The sequence below is a fragment of the Clupea harengus genome, chromosome 13, assembly GCF_900700415.2.
Source record: "Clupea harengus chromosome 13, Ch_v2.0.2, whole genome shotgun sequence".
Lineage (NCBI taxonomy): Eukaryota > Metazoa > Chordata > Actinopteri > Clupeiformes > Clupeidae > Clupea > Clupea harengus.
In genome coordinates, this window is record NC_045164.1 from 7,406,754 (window position 1) to 7,424,977 (window position 18,224).

At 40.0% G+C, this 18,224-nt stretch overlaps 1 protein-coding gene and 2 long non-coding RNA genes across 3 annotated transcripts; all 3 read right to left on the reverse strand.

Annotated features, from left to right (window-relative positions):
* Window positions 1-922: 922 nt before the first annotated feature.
* LOC116223252 (stonustoxin subunit beta-like) lies at window positions 923-5,037 on the reverse strand. Its single transcript, XM_042709577.1, has 3 exons — window positions 4,969-5,037; window positions 3,534-3,693; window positions 923-1,835 (listed from the first exon to the last, which is right to left on the reverse strand). The coding sequence occupies exons 1-3, from the start codon at window positions 5,035-5,037 to the stop codon at window positions 1,312-1,314; spliced, it is 753 nt and encodes a 250-aa protein (XP_042565511.1). The 3' UTR covers window positions 923-1,311.
* On the reverse strand, window positions 1,809-3,683 carry LOC105891669. The gene is made up of 3 exons (XR_004164987.1): window positions 3,534-3,683; window positions 3,171-3,215; window positions 1,809-1,835 (listed from the first exon to the last, which is right to left on the reverse strand). It is a non-coding gene; the product is annotated as an uncharacterized LOC105891669 (long non-coding RNA).
* A 21-nt stretch (window positions 5,038-5,058) lies between the features above and the next one.
* LOC105890876 lies at window positions 5,059-6,891 on the reverse strand. Its single transcript, XR_006152742.1, has 3 exons — window positions 6,172-6,891; window positions 5,304-5,399; window positions 5,059-5,085 (listed from the first exon to the last, which is right to left on the reverse strand). It is a non-coding gene; the product is annotated as an uncharacterized LOC105890876 (long non-coding RNA).
* Window positions 6,892-18,224: the final 11,333 nt, after the last annotated feature.

Here is an 18,224-nt window from a genome sequence, read left to right on the forward strand (position 1 = left end):
CACAGGAAAATTGCAGATGACCCCGCCCCCTCCCCCCGCAACAGAGTTTTTTCACATGCAGATGACCCCACGTAAAAACTCGTTTTTAAAATACACAGAGGTACACAAATATTCGACAAGGCAAAATCCACGGTCAATTTTGGAATCCCTGCCGGACACATTTTTTAAGGTCTCGAAAAGAGGACATGTCCGGGTAGAAGAGGACATCTGGTCACCCTAATTACTATATTACAATTACTGTTAACCCCCTGCCCCCCCCCCCCCCGGGATCTCCGCCTATGCCCTTGTCTCAAAGGGAGGAACGGTAGACTTAGTACAAAGAACATTTACCACATTTGGGTTTTCTAACTACTCAAAACTATTTTGTGAACGATGTATGTGTGTGCTAAACAAAACGTGCAAGGCAATCTTCAACCAAAACCTGGAAAATTAGAAAGCCCAAGTTATCCGTTTGAAATTAGGCAATGAACTTTATTGAACTATCAATGTGTCAACAAAAGAAATACTGCTTGGTAATAATTGACTGTTTCTCTAAATGGGTTGAAATCTTTACAACAGCAAAAGCTGATGCAAAAACTGTGGTAAAGGCAATGACACATTGGATTTGACTAACATGTGGCATTCCTAGACTAATGTATAGCGATAAAGTGGAGGACTTATGAGTGACAATGACAGGGAGAGTTGTGTGCACACGCTTATGAACTTAGTATGACACCATATAAGAAATACTGAATTCGCTGAACTTCACTGATCATTTTATTTTATTTACTGGGTGTGCCCCCCCCCCCCCCCCCCCCCCACAAACACACACCAAAAAAAGAGTACATTCGGGCACACTGAATGCTAGTCTATAACTGGTTTTAAAACATACTGATCTCATTATAATGCTTTTAATAAACAAACACAGAAACACATTTCAATTGTTGGATAAACACTGTCTCATTAAGATTCATTGCCATGGTACGTAATATTGTGGTTGTCATATAAAACCAGGAATCAGAACGTGTATGCAATAACAGAGGGACTAAAACAATTGGGAGAGTGAGGTTATGCAACACAGAGCTCATAACATCTTTCTCACACAATGGCTTATTTCTGCTGTGGTGATACTGCATGTGTTACGGCAGAGGTCTAGAAGTACAGATATTGTGATAGCTGGGGTCCAGAGATGAGGGAATGGCTTCAGTCTGTTGTTGTCCCCAAGATTAAAGATTCTCAGCCCCAGCTGCAAGATCCATACGTAAGTGTAAGTGATGTGTTAAATGATGTGATGTGTGAGATGTATGTGCTAACAGCATCTAGATATGTCAGTCACAGCAGCTTCATTGATGATTGATAGCCAACCACAAACCCAGGGTAGAGAGTGTGAGTAAATGTGGTCTGGACTCTGTGCAGGAGGGTCATTGTGTCAGAGACACTGTAGAAAGCCAAAGTTCCTGCCCTGCGATTCACATACACTCCTATTCTGGAGCTGCACAACAGATGGAGCTTCGTTTGTTTATTATTGTGCCAGAAATAGGAGCTGGAGCTTAAGCCGGAGAAACGCAGACTCCAGGACTGATCATTATGTCCAAACTCACTCTCAGGCCCTCTCTCCCTGACGATGCTTTTATATACGACTGCTATATGGATCCCCCAACTCCCATTCCATTCAACCTCCCAGTAGCAGCGTCCAGACACACCCTCTCTACACAGCACCTGACACCACCCATCAAATCTCTCTGGATGATCAGGATATGACTGGTTCTCATTTCTCATTTCCACCCTCCTGTTCCCCTCAGACATAAAGAGGTTTCTGTGTGCTGTGTTGGGATCCAGTGTGAAGTGACAGGAATCTTATGGAAGAGAGGACAAGACAAAGGTTTCTAAGGTTAACATCTCACTAAGTGACATAATAAGTACATGTTCAATTGAGTTTGTGTGTGTTTGTACTCCCCATGCCTAGTCAAGAACTTTGTGCACCCAGACACACGCATGCAGGCCTAACCCTAACCCCTAGGTATCAACTCTAATGATACTGTGTATGTAAATGAATCTGAATCTGGCAATGTTTTTTACAGATCAACATATGACATCACTACCTCAGAACAGGCTGCTTCATATAATATTATGGCATGCGCCTATAATCCTATTCATACCTCCTAAAGTTTGATTTGATGGTGGACTCAAATAAAGAATTAAAGAGTGTGTGTGTTTGTGTCTTTTTGTCTGATTTGATGGTGGACTCAAATAAAGAATTAAAGAGTGTGTGTGTTTGTGTCTCGTCGATCTGATAGCTATACAGATCCTACATACATAGGACAAGTGCAAACATAAACATACTCCTGTCAGGTCTGTATGGTTTAATCTATCAGATTTCTTCTCTGAAATTCAGTAAACAGACCAGACTGTCACAATCTTCCTGAATGAACACGTACCTTTGACTAGTTTGTAGAAGTATCATACAGTACATGAATACTAAAATATCAGTCTCTGATTACTGCCATTAAAAATAAAAATATTTATTTACTTACACATCATTTTATATCAGCTGGATATCAATGCTAGATTATTGTCCTAGTTTTTGGCAGTTCATGACTTCATGTTCCAAATTTGCCTAAGATATGCACGCAGAAGAGTGTCTTGCCTGGTCTTTAGCCAAGACCTAAAACGCCTTGCAGGGATTGTGCAGAAGTCAACTGCGCTAGCAGGGGTCAAGCAGGATCCGTGCACACACCCCCGATTCTACACCAAAGGGAGTCGGGTGTTGTAAGGGGAGGTGGTGGGTTTAGAGCAAGCGTCAAAGCAAGTGTCGCAGCTGATGAGAACTGAGTTTAAATTAAGTGTGGGTGATTCATGTGAGAGGGGTGTGGCAAATTCGTTACATCTCCTGAACTTCCGTTTAGAACAGCATTTTAGGACACGTACACAGGCTGGTGATACATAGACTTTGCATTGTTGGGCGACACAAATCAAAGGTCAAACGCGTGGAACTGCTCCTTGTCAGCGGTTATAGGAAGCATGATGGTCTGGAAAAGACTCTGTTTCCTATACCCATGAACCGTATCAGCCACAATGAAATGTTGAACTGCTTAAACATGTAGGACCATTCTAAGAATGTGATTGCTACTGAACCTTGACTTGTGATTTGGAATAATGTAGACTGTATAAAATGTGTGTGTCAAACTTACATTGTAGGAAATCTTCTCTGGTTGTAGGTTCCTGGGGTTCAGTCACTATTGAGAGAGAAAGAATGACATTAGAAACAACACTGACTGGTGTAAATGTCAACATTGCATCAACCTTCTGTTTTTATGATAGTATTTGTGTTCTCTTGTTGAGTGACATTATGAGTCCCCAGCTTCCTTAATCTTAAAGACCCTCTTAAAGACAAGTAAACATGGAGACACCTTTAGAGTATCTCAGCTTCACCGACATACAAAAATGTGACATTGAGAAATACAGGTTCCTGACACATGCATCTTATTAGCACAATCCAAAGAGAACGTATAGTAAGTCATTACATGTATACATTTGCAAGTAATGTGATTAACCTGCTGCAGATATCTTCATGACTTCCTCCTTGCAGAGGATCTCCAGCTGCCCCTTTAGTGAGGAAACAGATTTCTTCACAGCCTCAAAACAGAGGCCTTGGTTCACATAGTTGCAGTATAAGTCTTTATACTCAGGTGACTCACTGACTGACGGGAAAGTCTACATAAAGACACACAGAGAAAGAGAGAGAAGAGGAAGAGATGATAGAGTGGAGAGGAAGAGGAAGAGAGAGAATAGCTACATTTTCAAAATAAAGCATCCACGTGTAAGTACGTTTTAAGTTTAAATGTACAATCTGTGTTTAATGAGTAAATTCAGTTGATCTGGAAACTTTTTTGATATGTTTGAGATTGAAATGTGAACTAAATCTGGGTGCAGCCTAAGCCTAGCCTGGATATTGTCTTTTGATGTGTGTGTGCAGCATCTGGATGTGGCTTCCAAATGATTGTGTTATAAAGGACAGTTTTGGAAGCTAAGATCGGTTGTCTAGGGGTTAGTCTGATGTTAGCTAGATCCCGCCTCACAACATAAACTAAAGCAAAGCCGAATCTACGTACTACACACTATCCCTACATGATGTAAATTTGTGATAGTGGGATCCTAACTTGTGCGGATGAGTGTGTGTGTGTGTGTGTGTGTGTGTGTGTGTGTGTGTCTGTGTGTGTGTGTGTGTGTGTGTGTCTGCGTCTGCGCGCGTGTGTGTAAGCACTTCCTGCCTGGCAGCTCTCTCAACTGCTAACTGCTAGCGGGGCAAGCCTGTGTGGTGATTCGCTAAATTCAAGTTTTTTGGTTGATGGCATCAATCCCAAATGAATCCAACACAAATGGTAGTCCAAATGCCACTGGTTTGCTTTGACCTTCAGGTGACCTGACCTGACCTCAAGTGGCTCCAAAGAAACTGTGAACCATGATGTCAGGGAAGCTTTTATCAATTAACCACAGGTAATGACATCACTCAAGCCCCACATGTTAATAAGTGTTTTTCCTACCATGTGACCTAACCTGTCCTAACAATTGTCATAATGAATTTTAGCAGTTTTCTGAAGAATTAAATTGTCTTCATCTTGCTCAAATGTTTTGAGTGATGAATACAAAAACTTTCTTTACATGCACTGAAACTGCATGGGGTAAGGTATCTGTTCAAAGTGCTGTTGACTGTGTTATGATAAGAAGAACACGGATCTATTTGCAAAGGTAGAGATCCTTGAAGGAAATTCAACAATATCTAAATTGAATCAAAATTTCCATCTAGGAATACATTCAACATAAATCAATGCCCTCAAACATTCTGTGCATCAACAATGCATCAACACTTACCTTGAGGAAGTGGATGTGATCCTCTGTGTGTGAAAGTTGCTCCAGCTCAGCATCCCTTCTCTTCAGCTCAGCAATCTCCTGCTCCAGTCGCTTCTGGAGTCCTTCAGCCCGACTCACCTCAGCCTTCTCCTGAGCTCTAATTATCTCTTTAACCTCACAACGCCTTCTCTCAATGGAGCGGATCATCTCAGTAAAGATCCTCTCACTGTCCTCCACTGCTGTCTGTGCAGAGCTCTGTTAAGAGACACACAAAGAGGAGGGGTCCATCTATAGCAGCCCACTCACTAAACTCTTCCTCACAGCCTGGTACCAACAGTGTGGCTCAGAGGAGCTGGAAAGTGGCTCAGCACTACAGACTCCTGTCTGGCTGACTGGAGAAGAGCCCTGATTGAGCCTGAAATGGCTCCTCCAGCCGCCAGCTGTTGTCCTGCTCTTCTCTAGTCAGTACTCACCTCGAGAGTCTCCACAGCCTTCCTCAGCTCCTGCAGTTCATTCTCTCTCTCTCGGATTATCTGATGGATTTTACTCTTGGTCTCCCCCAAGTGTGTCTATGTTGAAGGAATACATCACATCCACAACAAACAGTTATGGTGGCATCACAATGTTATTATTGTCTCAAAGCATTCCTGAAAGAACAAGCTGTTTAAGCTACTGACCCTGGCTGAGAGGGGACCTGTAATGTTGCTAAATAGCCTATTGGTGAGATGCTGTTTCATTACAAGGCTTGAGAAAAACACAAAATAAGTATTGTCTTTGTGGAGCAAAACAGTGAACCAGAAGGAACACTGATTTACTGACCTTACATGCAGTAAATCTTTATTTCATCGTATTGATAGTTTCTCTTGTGGAAATGATAAAAATGTACAACAGTCTTACTGCAACTATACCCTCACTGGGTGATCACTGAGTTATAGGCAGCTGATAACAATGTAATGTCATTCAGTCATAGTGTCAACCACCCAGGACTAAGAAATGCCATTTCAACACCCTAATCACTGGGCTCATCTGAGAGGACTGTGCAGCGATGATGCAGGCAGAAACCATGATGTGCCCTTCATAATATAAATTTAGCAATCTGATTGGCCGCTGCTGGCGAAATTTCGGTCCTCATTTCCATAGGATTAAACATTCCCCAACATTTTCCGCTCGCTTCGCCCGAGTCGCTCGTCTACATCACAATCGCTTGCCTCACAACAGAAATGAATGGGATGTCGCGTCGCTGGCATGTGTTCGTACCGTTTGTGTTCATCAACTAGACAGAGCTTTGGTTCATACGTCAAATGTCCCCAAAGGCTTCTCATGTTGGGTGCAGATCCTCACCTGTAGCTGGCCTGTGTCATCAGTCCCCTTGTGTTTTCGCCCAGAATTAAGTTCATTGTGAGCTTTGTAGTGAGTTTCACAGTATGATACCCGACATTCCAGACAGGACTTCACAGCTTTGAGTTTTCTCCCAGTGCAGACGTCACACTCCACATGTCCAGGCCCAGCACTACATGGAATAGGAGCAGAGGCTTGCATTCTGGTGTTCTTGATCTGTTCCACAAGCTCAGCAAAAACACTGTTTTTGTTTAAAACGGGTCTTGGAGAGAATGCCTGTCTGCACTGGGGACAGCTGTAGACTCCCTTCTGATCTTCATGATCCCAGCAGCCTTTTAATACAGTATATACAGTAATTGTGTCCAGAGAATAGTTACTGGATCCATGAGAAGATCCAAATAAATCGGACTTGTAAAATGCTCTTTATTCCTTGAAATCGTCTCTCCCGTTCTTTTAAGTGCTGAGAAACACTTCACGAAGCTGTCTGAACAGGGCGTCACCGTGCAAACTGCCATGTGTCAATGACAAAGGATAACACGCATTGGTGTATGGACTGCGAGAGTGACTTATCATTCCTCAAAAATAACAGCTAATAGGCGATTCTTCGTTTCATCAGGCTTCGTTGTTTGAGTTTGCTCTAAATCCAAAACGACTTGGTTCATTTTTCATGAGGGAATACCACAGGGTAAAAGCGAATTGGTATCTTGAGCTCCACCTTGTTGCGGAGTGTAGCTCACTTTTACACCACTGTCGTAAATACTATTCGGTCTTAGAGACATGGACAGTGTACACGTGTATTTGTTGAGATTCTACACACATGACTCTGCATTTGATTTGTTGCGCCAGAGAGATGGAGATAAATGCTGACATAACCAAATAATAACAAAACAAAAAAAGAACGACAATTTTTTATTTTGCTGAAATAGCCTAGGCTACTACTCGCGTTTTCAGCCCATATACATTGTTTTCTTTAGCGTTTGAATGTAGAGGATGTGTAATCTAATTAAATGTCGTTGACGACTTGTTTAATATATATTGGACAGTGTAATTAATTACAATCTATCTAAATTAGGTATTCAAGGTCGCAAACTTCCCAGGCTTATTGCAATTGATTGATGAAGACTGATCAAACTTTTTGATGTGAATTTATTTGGATGCTAGCCTGAGACAGGATAGGTTGATGACTTTGGGAGTGATGAAATACATGAAACGGCGTTACATAATTAGGATACAAAAAAGGTGTATTCCGGTACAGTTACAGATATTAGACGTAATTAGATTACGCACGTTTAGCAAAAAATTGGATTATTAACAGGATTACACATTTTAAATAGATTTAAAAATTAAGAACATTATACTATCGAAATATATTCGTGGCAGTTTAAATGAAGTTTCAGCGTGAAGTGTGAGTAACATCTGTTTATTAACAAAGCAAGTTTTGCTACATATAAGTTAAATGTGCACCGTTACCGCGACTATCGACTACAAAATATTAGCCTATGGCTATGCACATATTTAACTTGGAGTTTCCAGCTAACGAAAGGAAACGACAGCTCTGGTTTGCTGAAGCTTATGTAATGATGGAACGTTGCTTGATGTTTAATCTGCACTTTGTGTGTTTTTTAGAGACACGCAAGCTACTTACTTCTGACAAATGACGACTCTAGTCGACCTTGCATGATTGAACAGGCTGGACAAGAGGGCTTGCATCCTCTCTTCAAACTGAATAAAAAAAAAAACAGGCTGAATTTGCATAATGACAAGCACATTTTTACTTTACTATTGTGATATTTGTAAAGTGTGAGGTTTATCAGGGCGACTTCGTCATGCAGGCATTGCTTAAATTACGGCCATACCACACTATCTCGTCCGATTTCGGAAGCTAATCAGTGTCGGGCCTGCAGTACTTGGATGGGAGACCGGTGCTGTAAGCTTTTCTGTCTCTGCCTCCCAGCGCCCCCTTGCTGGCCGCAGCAATCAGCACAATTCAGCCAGTTTAACTTGGAACACTCTTTTGTGCTTCTTTCTTTCTGCCTGTCTGTCTATCTGCCTGCCTGCCTGCCTACCTGTCTGTCTGTCTGTCTGTGCGTGCTCCTTGACTGCCTCCTTGACTGCTTTCATGCTTTTGCTGTGTGTTCATTTACTCCCCTCATTATTTGCCTCTCCATTCATATCCTTGAGCTTCTCTTAAAATTCAGTGAGTGAATGTGACAGTGCCCGGGAAGAGAATGGGAACGGCTGGAAAAGAAGACCAAGTTGACTTGATCACAACCTGCTTCATGCTGAAAGGCACGAGGGTGACGTGCGTGTGGCTCTGTCCGGGGCCTGAGGTTTATAAGGCTGACTTTGTCAGGCAGTCATTGCTAACGGCAATACCACACTGAACACCTCCGATCTGGACAGATCGCGGAAACTAATCAGTGTCAGGCCTGGTTATTTCTTGGATGGGAGACCGCCTCGGAATACCAGATGCTGTAAAAATATATATTTTGTATTCCTCAATACTCAATAATATTACTTTTGTGTGTATGGATGTTCTTGTAGCATTGCATGCAGAATGCATTGCTTTGTTTTTGTCATTTTAAAATTTTCGTATAAAATACCCCTATTTTGTTGATAATTTGTGGTACATTCCAATTAGGGGTGGAGATTAATTACCCTGACTGGTATAAAAGGTGGTGTGCAGGGCAGGCAAGCACAGGTCACTTTAATGTTAGGATGTCTCATAGTATTTTAAAGAAGTGGTGGCGACGAAATTAAGCTTCATGAAACCTTGAAGCTTTTCCAGCCAGGTGTGTTTGAATAGAGGTTCATTTCTCGAGGCTTAAAATGCATTCTAGGGACACTCCTGGCCAAAAAGCCGTCACCAGTGGGAAATGTGTTTCTCAGGTAGTGTGCTGGGTATCGCAGACACTAGAAAATTACCATAGAAATTCACATTTAGACATAACTGATTCATGTAGTCGCCTCTTACAAGTGCGTGTATTATATTTGTATTACCTGATTCCGCAGCACATAATCCAGAATGCTATTAAATTACCAATTAGCGGTCAAATCTCTTAAAGCTGGTATGTACTGCACTATCGCTTCATTTGCCAATTGCGCATTGTTTTAGCGCAACATTATTTTCAGATGAAGGCATCTCTGTCCATCTGTCCCTAGGCAGTGAGGAAGCAGGGCCCGTTTATCTCGCCAGGCATTTCCAGACATCTTGAGCCATTTGTCAAAGGGCACAGCAAGATCACCCCGAAACATCAGGAATGGACGCGGGAACTCTGAAAGGCGTCTTGAATACAATTCATTTAAAACGTGTGCAGTAACCTCAATCATTTTGTTGCGTTTTTCAAATCAATTAAAGAGACTGCTCCTTGCTGCCAACTGGATTTGATGTGCCCTTTTGTACATACATCAATCAATTTACTGAATGTTCCTTGTGGCTGAGCAAAGTCAAAATGTAAAAGTATGTATGTTTCACTGAGTGAAATCCTGATGTCTAGGCACTACAGAGAGTTTCCCGAGTTTCCCGAGGATGAAAGTGATCCCATGCACCCTTTTTTATAATAGCTGTATAGAACTGAGCTTAATTTAAAGCAGTGGTCATACCCATACCCATTGGACAGGTGAGGTGTCCTGTTAGTCAATGGCTTGATGTTTGTGAAGAACTACTTAGTTATAGGCCAGCATAATTGTTGTGTAATTAATTGTACTGTGGTGTTTAGGTATGAGGTATAAGGAGGTAAGCCACACCAAGCCAGCTTGACTGCTTTAATTACTAACTGCTGGCAGGATGGACTGTGGTACAGGAAATCGCCTACCATAAATCTATTAGGCCTGTTACTCATGTTATTCTATGTAACACACTTTGCACCCCACAGATGTATGACAACTGGGGAAAATGTAAATGTCAGAGAACATCTGACTACAATTGAATGTTATGTTTGATTCGTAAAAACCACAGCTGTACAACTCAAATCTGTGATCTGGTTTGGATATGTACGAAGAAGATACTGGATTACTTGCCTTTTTTTCACCTTATTTAAATGTTGTGGTTGGTGTTTTTTTCTTTTACTATATTGTCTTGGCATTGTGCTAACAGTAAATGCAACTTGCTGAATTTGTCTGTTTTATATGCAAACCAATCATAGCTCTATTTATTTATATATTTATAAACCACATATTATAGCTAAGGTTAGGCTGTCCCCACAGTTCAGTTCAGAACATAGAGGATAATGGAACTTTTATTTTATGGAGCAAGTCACTGAATGAATCTAACTGTTTACAACCGCTAGAACTTGGTATGTGTTCTTGTTGTCTAGAGCTGCTTCTTCCTTGATCACCTGCTATTTGACTGGCAGGGCCACTGCATGTGCACACCATACAATTGCTTTCAAAATCAGTTTGATTTATTTCCAAATTTTGTAATGGCAAAATAATTTTTTGTCATGCAGAAGTAATACATTTTGTTGTGTTTTTTTGTATGGAGCGATTTGCTGAATTTGACAGAGCACTTGATTAGAAGCAGTGCCTTTAATTCTAACTCCATGTCACGTGTGTGCTGGATACAAATCAAGAGAAGTATTCCTTTGAAATCTAAAAGGTTTAGCCTGATCTTAATTTTACACTTGAAAGTATCAGATGTCACTCAGCAAAGTTCACATATTTTGTTCACCTGTACATGTTCCTTTATCATAAAAGGTGGGGATAATAAAACATGAAAACTTGCCCTCGCTCTAAGCGAATTCATAGGATGGCAGTGCAAACGAAAGATGATATGTATCAGTGTAATGGTATGTGGGTTCAATCAGGAACATGAATTAATAAAAGCTTGACATAACTTCCCAAACTTAATTTTTCTTTATGATAATCCGTTTCTTGATTTATACAGTCTGTGCATTTAAAGTGTTGGACTGCATCCAACTTATTTTTACGTAACTGCCCTTACCCTTTGGAATACCTTGATTTTGTGAGTGAAATATGAACGTAATTTAGACTACTATTCTACTATTAGAATTCGACTACTGTGATGTTTCGGATTCGGAATGAATCTTTGCCATGTGTGCATGTGTGGTATTGTCCATGGTCGCCCCCTGTGGGGCCATCAGGGTATTGTACCGGCAGGTCAGAAGTCAAACGCTGGTTCACTGATTTCACCAGGCAACTTATCATGAGCTCCCTTTGTAATTTGTCATAATCTAAAAGTTTCTTGAGAGTATGTGTGAACGATAGAGCCATGTTTTGTGATTATTGTGTGTCTAGCAAGGTGTGAATGACAAACTTTATGTCTTCAATTTTAGTCTCTACACTAGCTCTAGATAAAATAATGACATTACAAACTGTTGGGGAAAAACCCATCTGTATTGCTCCCATTGAAATGGAGAATAATGACAAAATATACAGATGTTAATTTAATTGTTTAGGTAGTACAGAAGAAAAGTAAAAGATGTGAAGAGACAGACTGGTAATTATTCCCATTGTTTGCTGTGCTTGGCTTGGCCTGCGGCGAGTCACCTTTCTTTTATAACTTCTTTTCATGTCAGCAGTGTAGGCGAGGCGGGAGGGAATTTCTCAGATATGTCCTCCAAAATTTAGATAACTGGAAGATTTCGAAAGACTTTAGAGAAATGATGAAAAGGCTATAGAGAAAAATGTTTTCTGAATTTTGTACTTGACAGAAATACAAGACCCACATGGCTTCAGTGACTTCAATGTGTGTAGGTGTGATTATTGCCTTTGTAAATACTTTCAGTTTAGAGGAGGATTTTAGAAAAACTTCTGGTGTGATTCCTCCCACCCCACCTTTGTAGAATACATTTCTCGTTTCATTCATTAGGCCTGTGCATGTCAACCACAGAAAGTAGGCGACCCTATGCCTGTCCAGATTTCATACAGGGTGCTGGGTCAGGTCGCCTGTCAGTTACTTATTATTCCTTGTGGTGTATCAAGACTGGTCTGGTAAGTCAAAGTAAAGAACAACTCCATGTACTTCATTTAATTTGTCATTTTTTATTTACATTGCTCTTAACATTTTATCCCTGGCCCATCTCTGCTAGCACCAGTGGTGGAATGTAACGGAAGTATTTTTTTTAATTTTTACGTATCTGTACTTTACTTAAGTAAAAATAATAGTGCGTACTTTTTACTTTTACTCCATTACATTTTTTAGCTATTATCTATACTTTTACTCCGCTAGATTTCTACAATATGTGTTGTTACTCGTTACATTTTATGAACACAGTTTCGCCAAAATGTTGCCTACACAAAACTATGGATTGCGTTGCTGTTCAGGTGGCTCAACTCCAACGATATCAGAGTGCGCGTCTGGCAGCAGCACTAGCGGTAGCTTTGCCTGTAATACCTGAACATTCAACAGACATCCTGACTACTGCCTATTCAACATGGATCCAGAGTCGGCCTGAACTGAGCCCTATGATATGAGCCACCCTGGGCCCTATTTAAAAGATATGTTCGAGTTCAAAGGCCCTAAGAATGACTCCTGGAGGTTTCAATGCGTTTCCTGTCTCCCTCAAAAAAAGGAGTTGCTAGCCTTCAATAATTCGCCCTCAGATTTAAAGTAGCATATCTAGGTAAGCAGAGTGATTGCTATGCTAAGTTAATGTCCCTGACTTTTGTATTTAATTCGTTTACTGACATGATATTATAATGTTATCTAGCGAAATGCATGTTGACATACAGCAATAGCATCAAAAAGCATGATTGTATCTTCATTATATATTTAACGTATTGGTAAAATAAAGCTGGTAGGTTAGCTATGTCAAGCTAGCGTGCCTTGTTCTGTCCAGTTTTACAATTACATTTGTTTTTCATGTTCCATGTTTCTCTTTTTTACACGTTCACAATTAAATAAAAGAGTTAAAGATATCACATGGTGTCTTTATTGGTTTGGCTTAATGGTATTAACTTCACAAATAATCCCTGGTAGATAACTTGTCATCCGCAGAATTGTAAGATATAGTATGAACAGTATTACAGATGGTAGGCACAATAAGTACAACAATCTCTCCAATTAACAAATGTTGTTGCTTATAATTATAACTAGTAGTGACATCTGTAGAGGCATTTATTACCAGTAGCTATTTCTTTATCAAAATGGCACTCCATTTCCACTGATCTCTCAGTTGCCTTGTAGCGCACGGCATGATTGATCCTCGGAGCTCTTGAGTGGTTGTATGCACCGTGAGTTTCCCTAGTTGGTGAGCAGTTCACATTGCACTTACCATCCCCACTGACAGCAGGAGTCCATGATCGCTAGTGCCTGCTGAAAGGCAGCAGTAGTCCCATTCAGGCTGGGTTTTCCTGGTCTGTTTTGTGAATTTCTTTGTCAAAATGAATTAACAAAAGAAGTACTCTATTTAATTATTTATTTACTCTTACTACTGCTTCTAGTTGACTTTTTTACTGATTCATCAAATACATCTTTTGTTCTGTGATAATCTTGTCTGTGGTGTGTTTGTTATTGTGCCTGCTTTTGTGGAGCCTAGGTGGTACATTTTGGGCTAGTAGAGGGTAAATGATCCAGGCCCCAAGACCATTTGGGTATGGTATGTTATAAACTTCTCCCTCTGACCAAATCTCTCTAAACTGCAATGTCATGCTGATTAATATCACAGGTCAGGTCTAAACAGTTCTCATACTGTGGATTTTTTGGGGACTTTATATTTGTATACCACAGAAGACGATCCATAAATGTGTACCATGATTCACAAATATTTTACTATCCACAAACTTGTTTTTTCAAATTTGTGATTTGTGTTTTGAACATGTGAATCGGGGTTTGCACATTTGTGTGACATGCTGGGTAATTACACCAAAGGTTCATATGACAGCTATTATAAAATGTGCACCAAAAGGCATACAGGCTTTCTTGGAAACGTGACAACCAACTGTCGTCATTCAGAACATACTGTATTAATGGTGGTGAATTATCATTCCAGTGAACATGTTTGGCAGGTTTCGCGGATAAGAAAAAAAATCTGTTTGTCTTGGGAACATGTTTAGGTCCCTCCTAAATATTTTTTCTATCCATCTAATAACATGCTAGACAGGGGCCTTGAAACACACACATGTCTTATATTTGGATTACAAAGGCTGACATTTTTTCAGGGGGGCCCAAGATTTCTACCTACATTCATGAACCCTCCATTGGCATGATATTCAGTTAAAGTTTATTTATATTGTGCCATTAACAACATACATGTATACAGTGGTTCCCAAGGATTTCATGGCAGGCCCCCCTTTGGCAATGAGGGAAAAAAACAAAAGATTTTCTTTGTTGTCTCTACATTGTTTCTACATTTGAATGGTTAAACATTTCCGATTACATTTCATAAAGCAGTTTAACTTACATATTTGATCAGTTTTTTTCTTTTCTTTTATCAGAGCTCTTGTTTAAACACATAAAATCTGGATGATTCAAATGCAGTTTTATAATTGGTTATGTATTGTTCTATTTTTGGGATTGGTTCATGTTAGGCACATGTGTGTTGTATTAATAATTAGGTTAGTAGTCCCTTCTAACTTATTGCCTAAACTGTAGGCCCTGACCATATTGTATAAGTACAAAGTAGGCTATAAACTCATCACCAAATAGGTTAGTTACAGGCTCCTATGCAGTAAGAGCACTGCCGTACTTTATTTAACCAGTAGTGGTTTGTCTAGGGGTAAGTACGTGTGATAGAGGACTTGCAGACACAGAACTGAATGCATATACTCAATGATGCCGATTGCTCTTAGATAGACATAGTTACTAACATTTACCGACATACCACTGATTTTATCTGTTTTTGCTAGTGTTTTCTAAGGGGTTGCGCATCACTGCAGTTGTCATTTAAATTGCTTGAAACTGATTTCCAAACAAAGATAGATTTTAATCATAGCTGTGTTCATTAAAACCAACTAGTCACCATTGTCACCTGTCAATCTGTCAATGCATATTTTTGTAAACCCCATGAGCAAATAAAAAAACAGGGCTGGTGCTGGTCATTCCTTTCTGGTTCCTCACTTTGATAAAATCAGTCAATGATAAAATGCCATTCACTCAATGTGTTCACAGGATTGTTTTTTTTTAAACCTCACCTTGTTTGTGCTGTTGTTTTTGGATGTCCCCAACAAAAGGATGCTTATCATGGCATACTTCCTTTGTTCGACCTATATGAGGGAACACCAAACTGGCAGTATTTTGTACAGGTGCCAGGTTGTTTAAAAGTGGTTACAGGTCTTTGCAGCGTGTCTAAGGAGGTCAGTCTAGTGAGGACAACTGTCCTTTTTTACATGTTTGTACATGTAAAAGAGGGTTTTCTGAGATGCCATCTATCCACACTTGCAAACACTTTTAAAACCAGATTTGAAGTGGTGGGATTAGTGCCACATTCATACTCACTGGCTTGTCTTTCTGCTACTAAATTGATACGTTTTAAAATTAACTATGTAATGACATGGCATAATTGTTCTAGGACTAATGAGCAGTTAGTAGTATTTTAATTCTTACTAAAAAAAAAAAGGGAAAGCCCAAATGAACACAATTGCATTATATGACAATTACATAGATAGCTTGAATGTTTAATAACTTAAACGTCATACGTCAAGCCGGGTCGATTATTTTAATGCAATTCTAACTGGCCTCCCAAAAAAAACGACTGAGAGACTTTAGCTCATTCAAAACTCTGCAGCTCGGCTATTAACCAGAACCAAAAGGAGAGCGCACATTAGTCCAGTTTTAGCTGCTCTGCACTGGCTTCCAATAATATTTAGAATTGATTTGAAGGTCCTTCTCTTTATATACAAAGCCCTTAATGGGCTAGAACCAAGTTACATTGCAAACTCCCTAGTCAAATAGTTGCTCCCAAGAACACTGCGATCAAATGCTGGTTTATTGGAGGTTCCCAGCAACAGCCATAGGGAAATCGGGGATGCAGCCTTTCTCAATTACGCCCCAAAGCTATGGAACACACTGCCTTTTGATATCAGGGAATCTAGCTCGATAAACATTTTTAAAAGAAGGCTGAAAACGCATCTCTTCACCTTAGCCTAGATACAACGATATAATGTGATATTAAGGGGATAGATAAACTATATCTCTGCAGTTCTATTCATTTTCTGTCTTATGTTATGCAATTTATGTATTCTATCTTTGCACTCCATCCCTGTCTTTATCTTTATATTCATGTTTTTATGTTAACTTTATTATCTATTTATGTTTATGCACTTTATCCCAGTTTGTATGCTGATGTTTCATGTTTTATGTTTATTGTATGTCTCTTTTTATGTGGATCACTGTGCATGTAATTTTTCTCCACGTAATTTCTTTGCTGTTAAGCACTTTGAGCTAAGTATTACATCATAAAACATGATTTTATTTCTCATCAAATACTGGAGGAAGCTGTTTGTAAGTACACTACTGTCCTGCGGCACTTATACATGTGTTTTGAAGTCATTGTGTAACTGTAAAATCTAATGAAATCTGGCAAATCAGACACACGGAACACACTTGCACACATTCTAGATCAGGGACGTTTGCCCAGAAATTCAATACAGCAGTTAGTCATGAATGTGATAACAATGTAATATGAGAATGCGGGGAAGATTCACACAGGTTTTTTGTTCCATTCATTTTGTGATGACTTCATGTCAAAAGATCAAAAGTACTATATTTCTCAAAGGGGCTAATTTCTGTTAACTAACATTTCTCATTAGAACATTGATATGATTTGTAAATGGAATAATGGTATGCCCTGGGAGAACTCCGGTATTGTACGACAGTCTGAAGGGTCCAAAACACTACATATAATGCTTACAAGCATTTGACCTTAGCTGTTATGGCATCCAGAAAAGCAAATTGAATCTACCTGCAGTGACTGCATCATTTTTAGTGATTTGTGTCAGTGTAGTATTTATCATCCTATATCTTTTGACTCTTGGTAATGGGAACTGAATTCACTGAGTCACGCACCACTGTTAATAATGTTGTGTTTTAAGACACAGGTTAGGTTGATAATGTGTGTGGGTGCGTGTGTGTGTGTGTGTGTGTGTGTGTGTGTGTGTGTGTGTGTGTGTGTGTGTGTGTGTGTGTGTGTGTGTGTGTGTGTGTGTGTGTGTGTGTGTGTGTGTGTGTAGAGGCAAAGTAAGGAGAAATGGTATGCCACCCACACCCAGCTCCATTTTTGTGCTTTATCGGCATCATAGCCTCATGATAATAGTAACTGTAGTCTTTCAAGATCTCATAATGACATGATTCTCCTGATTACCATAATGATGTGTGTATGCACTGTGTAGCCTTTCAGAGGTGTTGTGGGCCTAATTCAACAAAACAGCAAGACAAGAAGGTGCCCACTTGACAATTCCAGTAAAATGCTCATGAAGGTGTGCCGTTATTGTTGTTTAGTATCAGTTTGGTTGTTGTGGTGCACCCTGATGTGTTGTAATACGTAGGCTCGGTTGCCGGGGAGGATTACTTGCATGTGACATAAAGGAATGGAAAGTCCCCAGACAATAGCACAAGGAATTAAACACATGGTGGCAAAGAAAACACGTGTGCAGAAATATACCTCTAAGCATAAGTGGCATATCTATCGGTCAGCCGTGTGCGTTTTCACTCTGGTTTATAGTTCCTATTCACGGAACCCAAGGGTGGCACATTTCTGTATGTACATGAAGTACATACAGTGTCCCTAAACCCTTACCAAGAACAACAAAAAGTACATACAGTGTCCCTAAACCCTTACCAAGAACAAAATAAAGTACACAGTGTCCCTAAACCCTTACCAAGAACAACATGGCTCTGTTGCTCACTTTGAGTTAATATTGGCACTGATCCATACTCATTTTAAACGGAATCATGTTATGATTGCAATTGCTTGCATTTATTCATTTTGGGATAACCTGACTCTACTGCTAGTGTATCAGTCTGTGTGTCTGTCTATCCTTCTATCCATCCATTCATCCATCCACCCATTCACAGAGTTTCGTTGTCATAGGCTTTTACACTGTGCCCACTTTGTTCTGCCTGCATTGACAGCTCGTCAGTTGATGCCACTCCTATT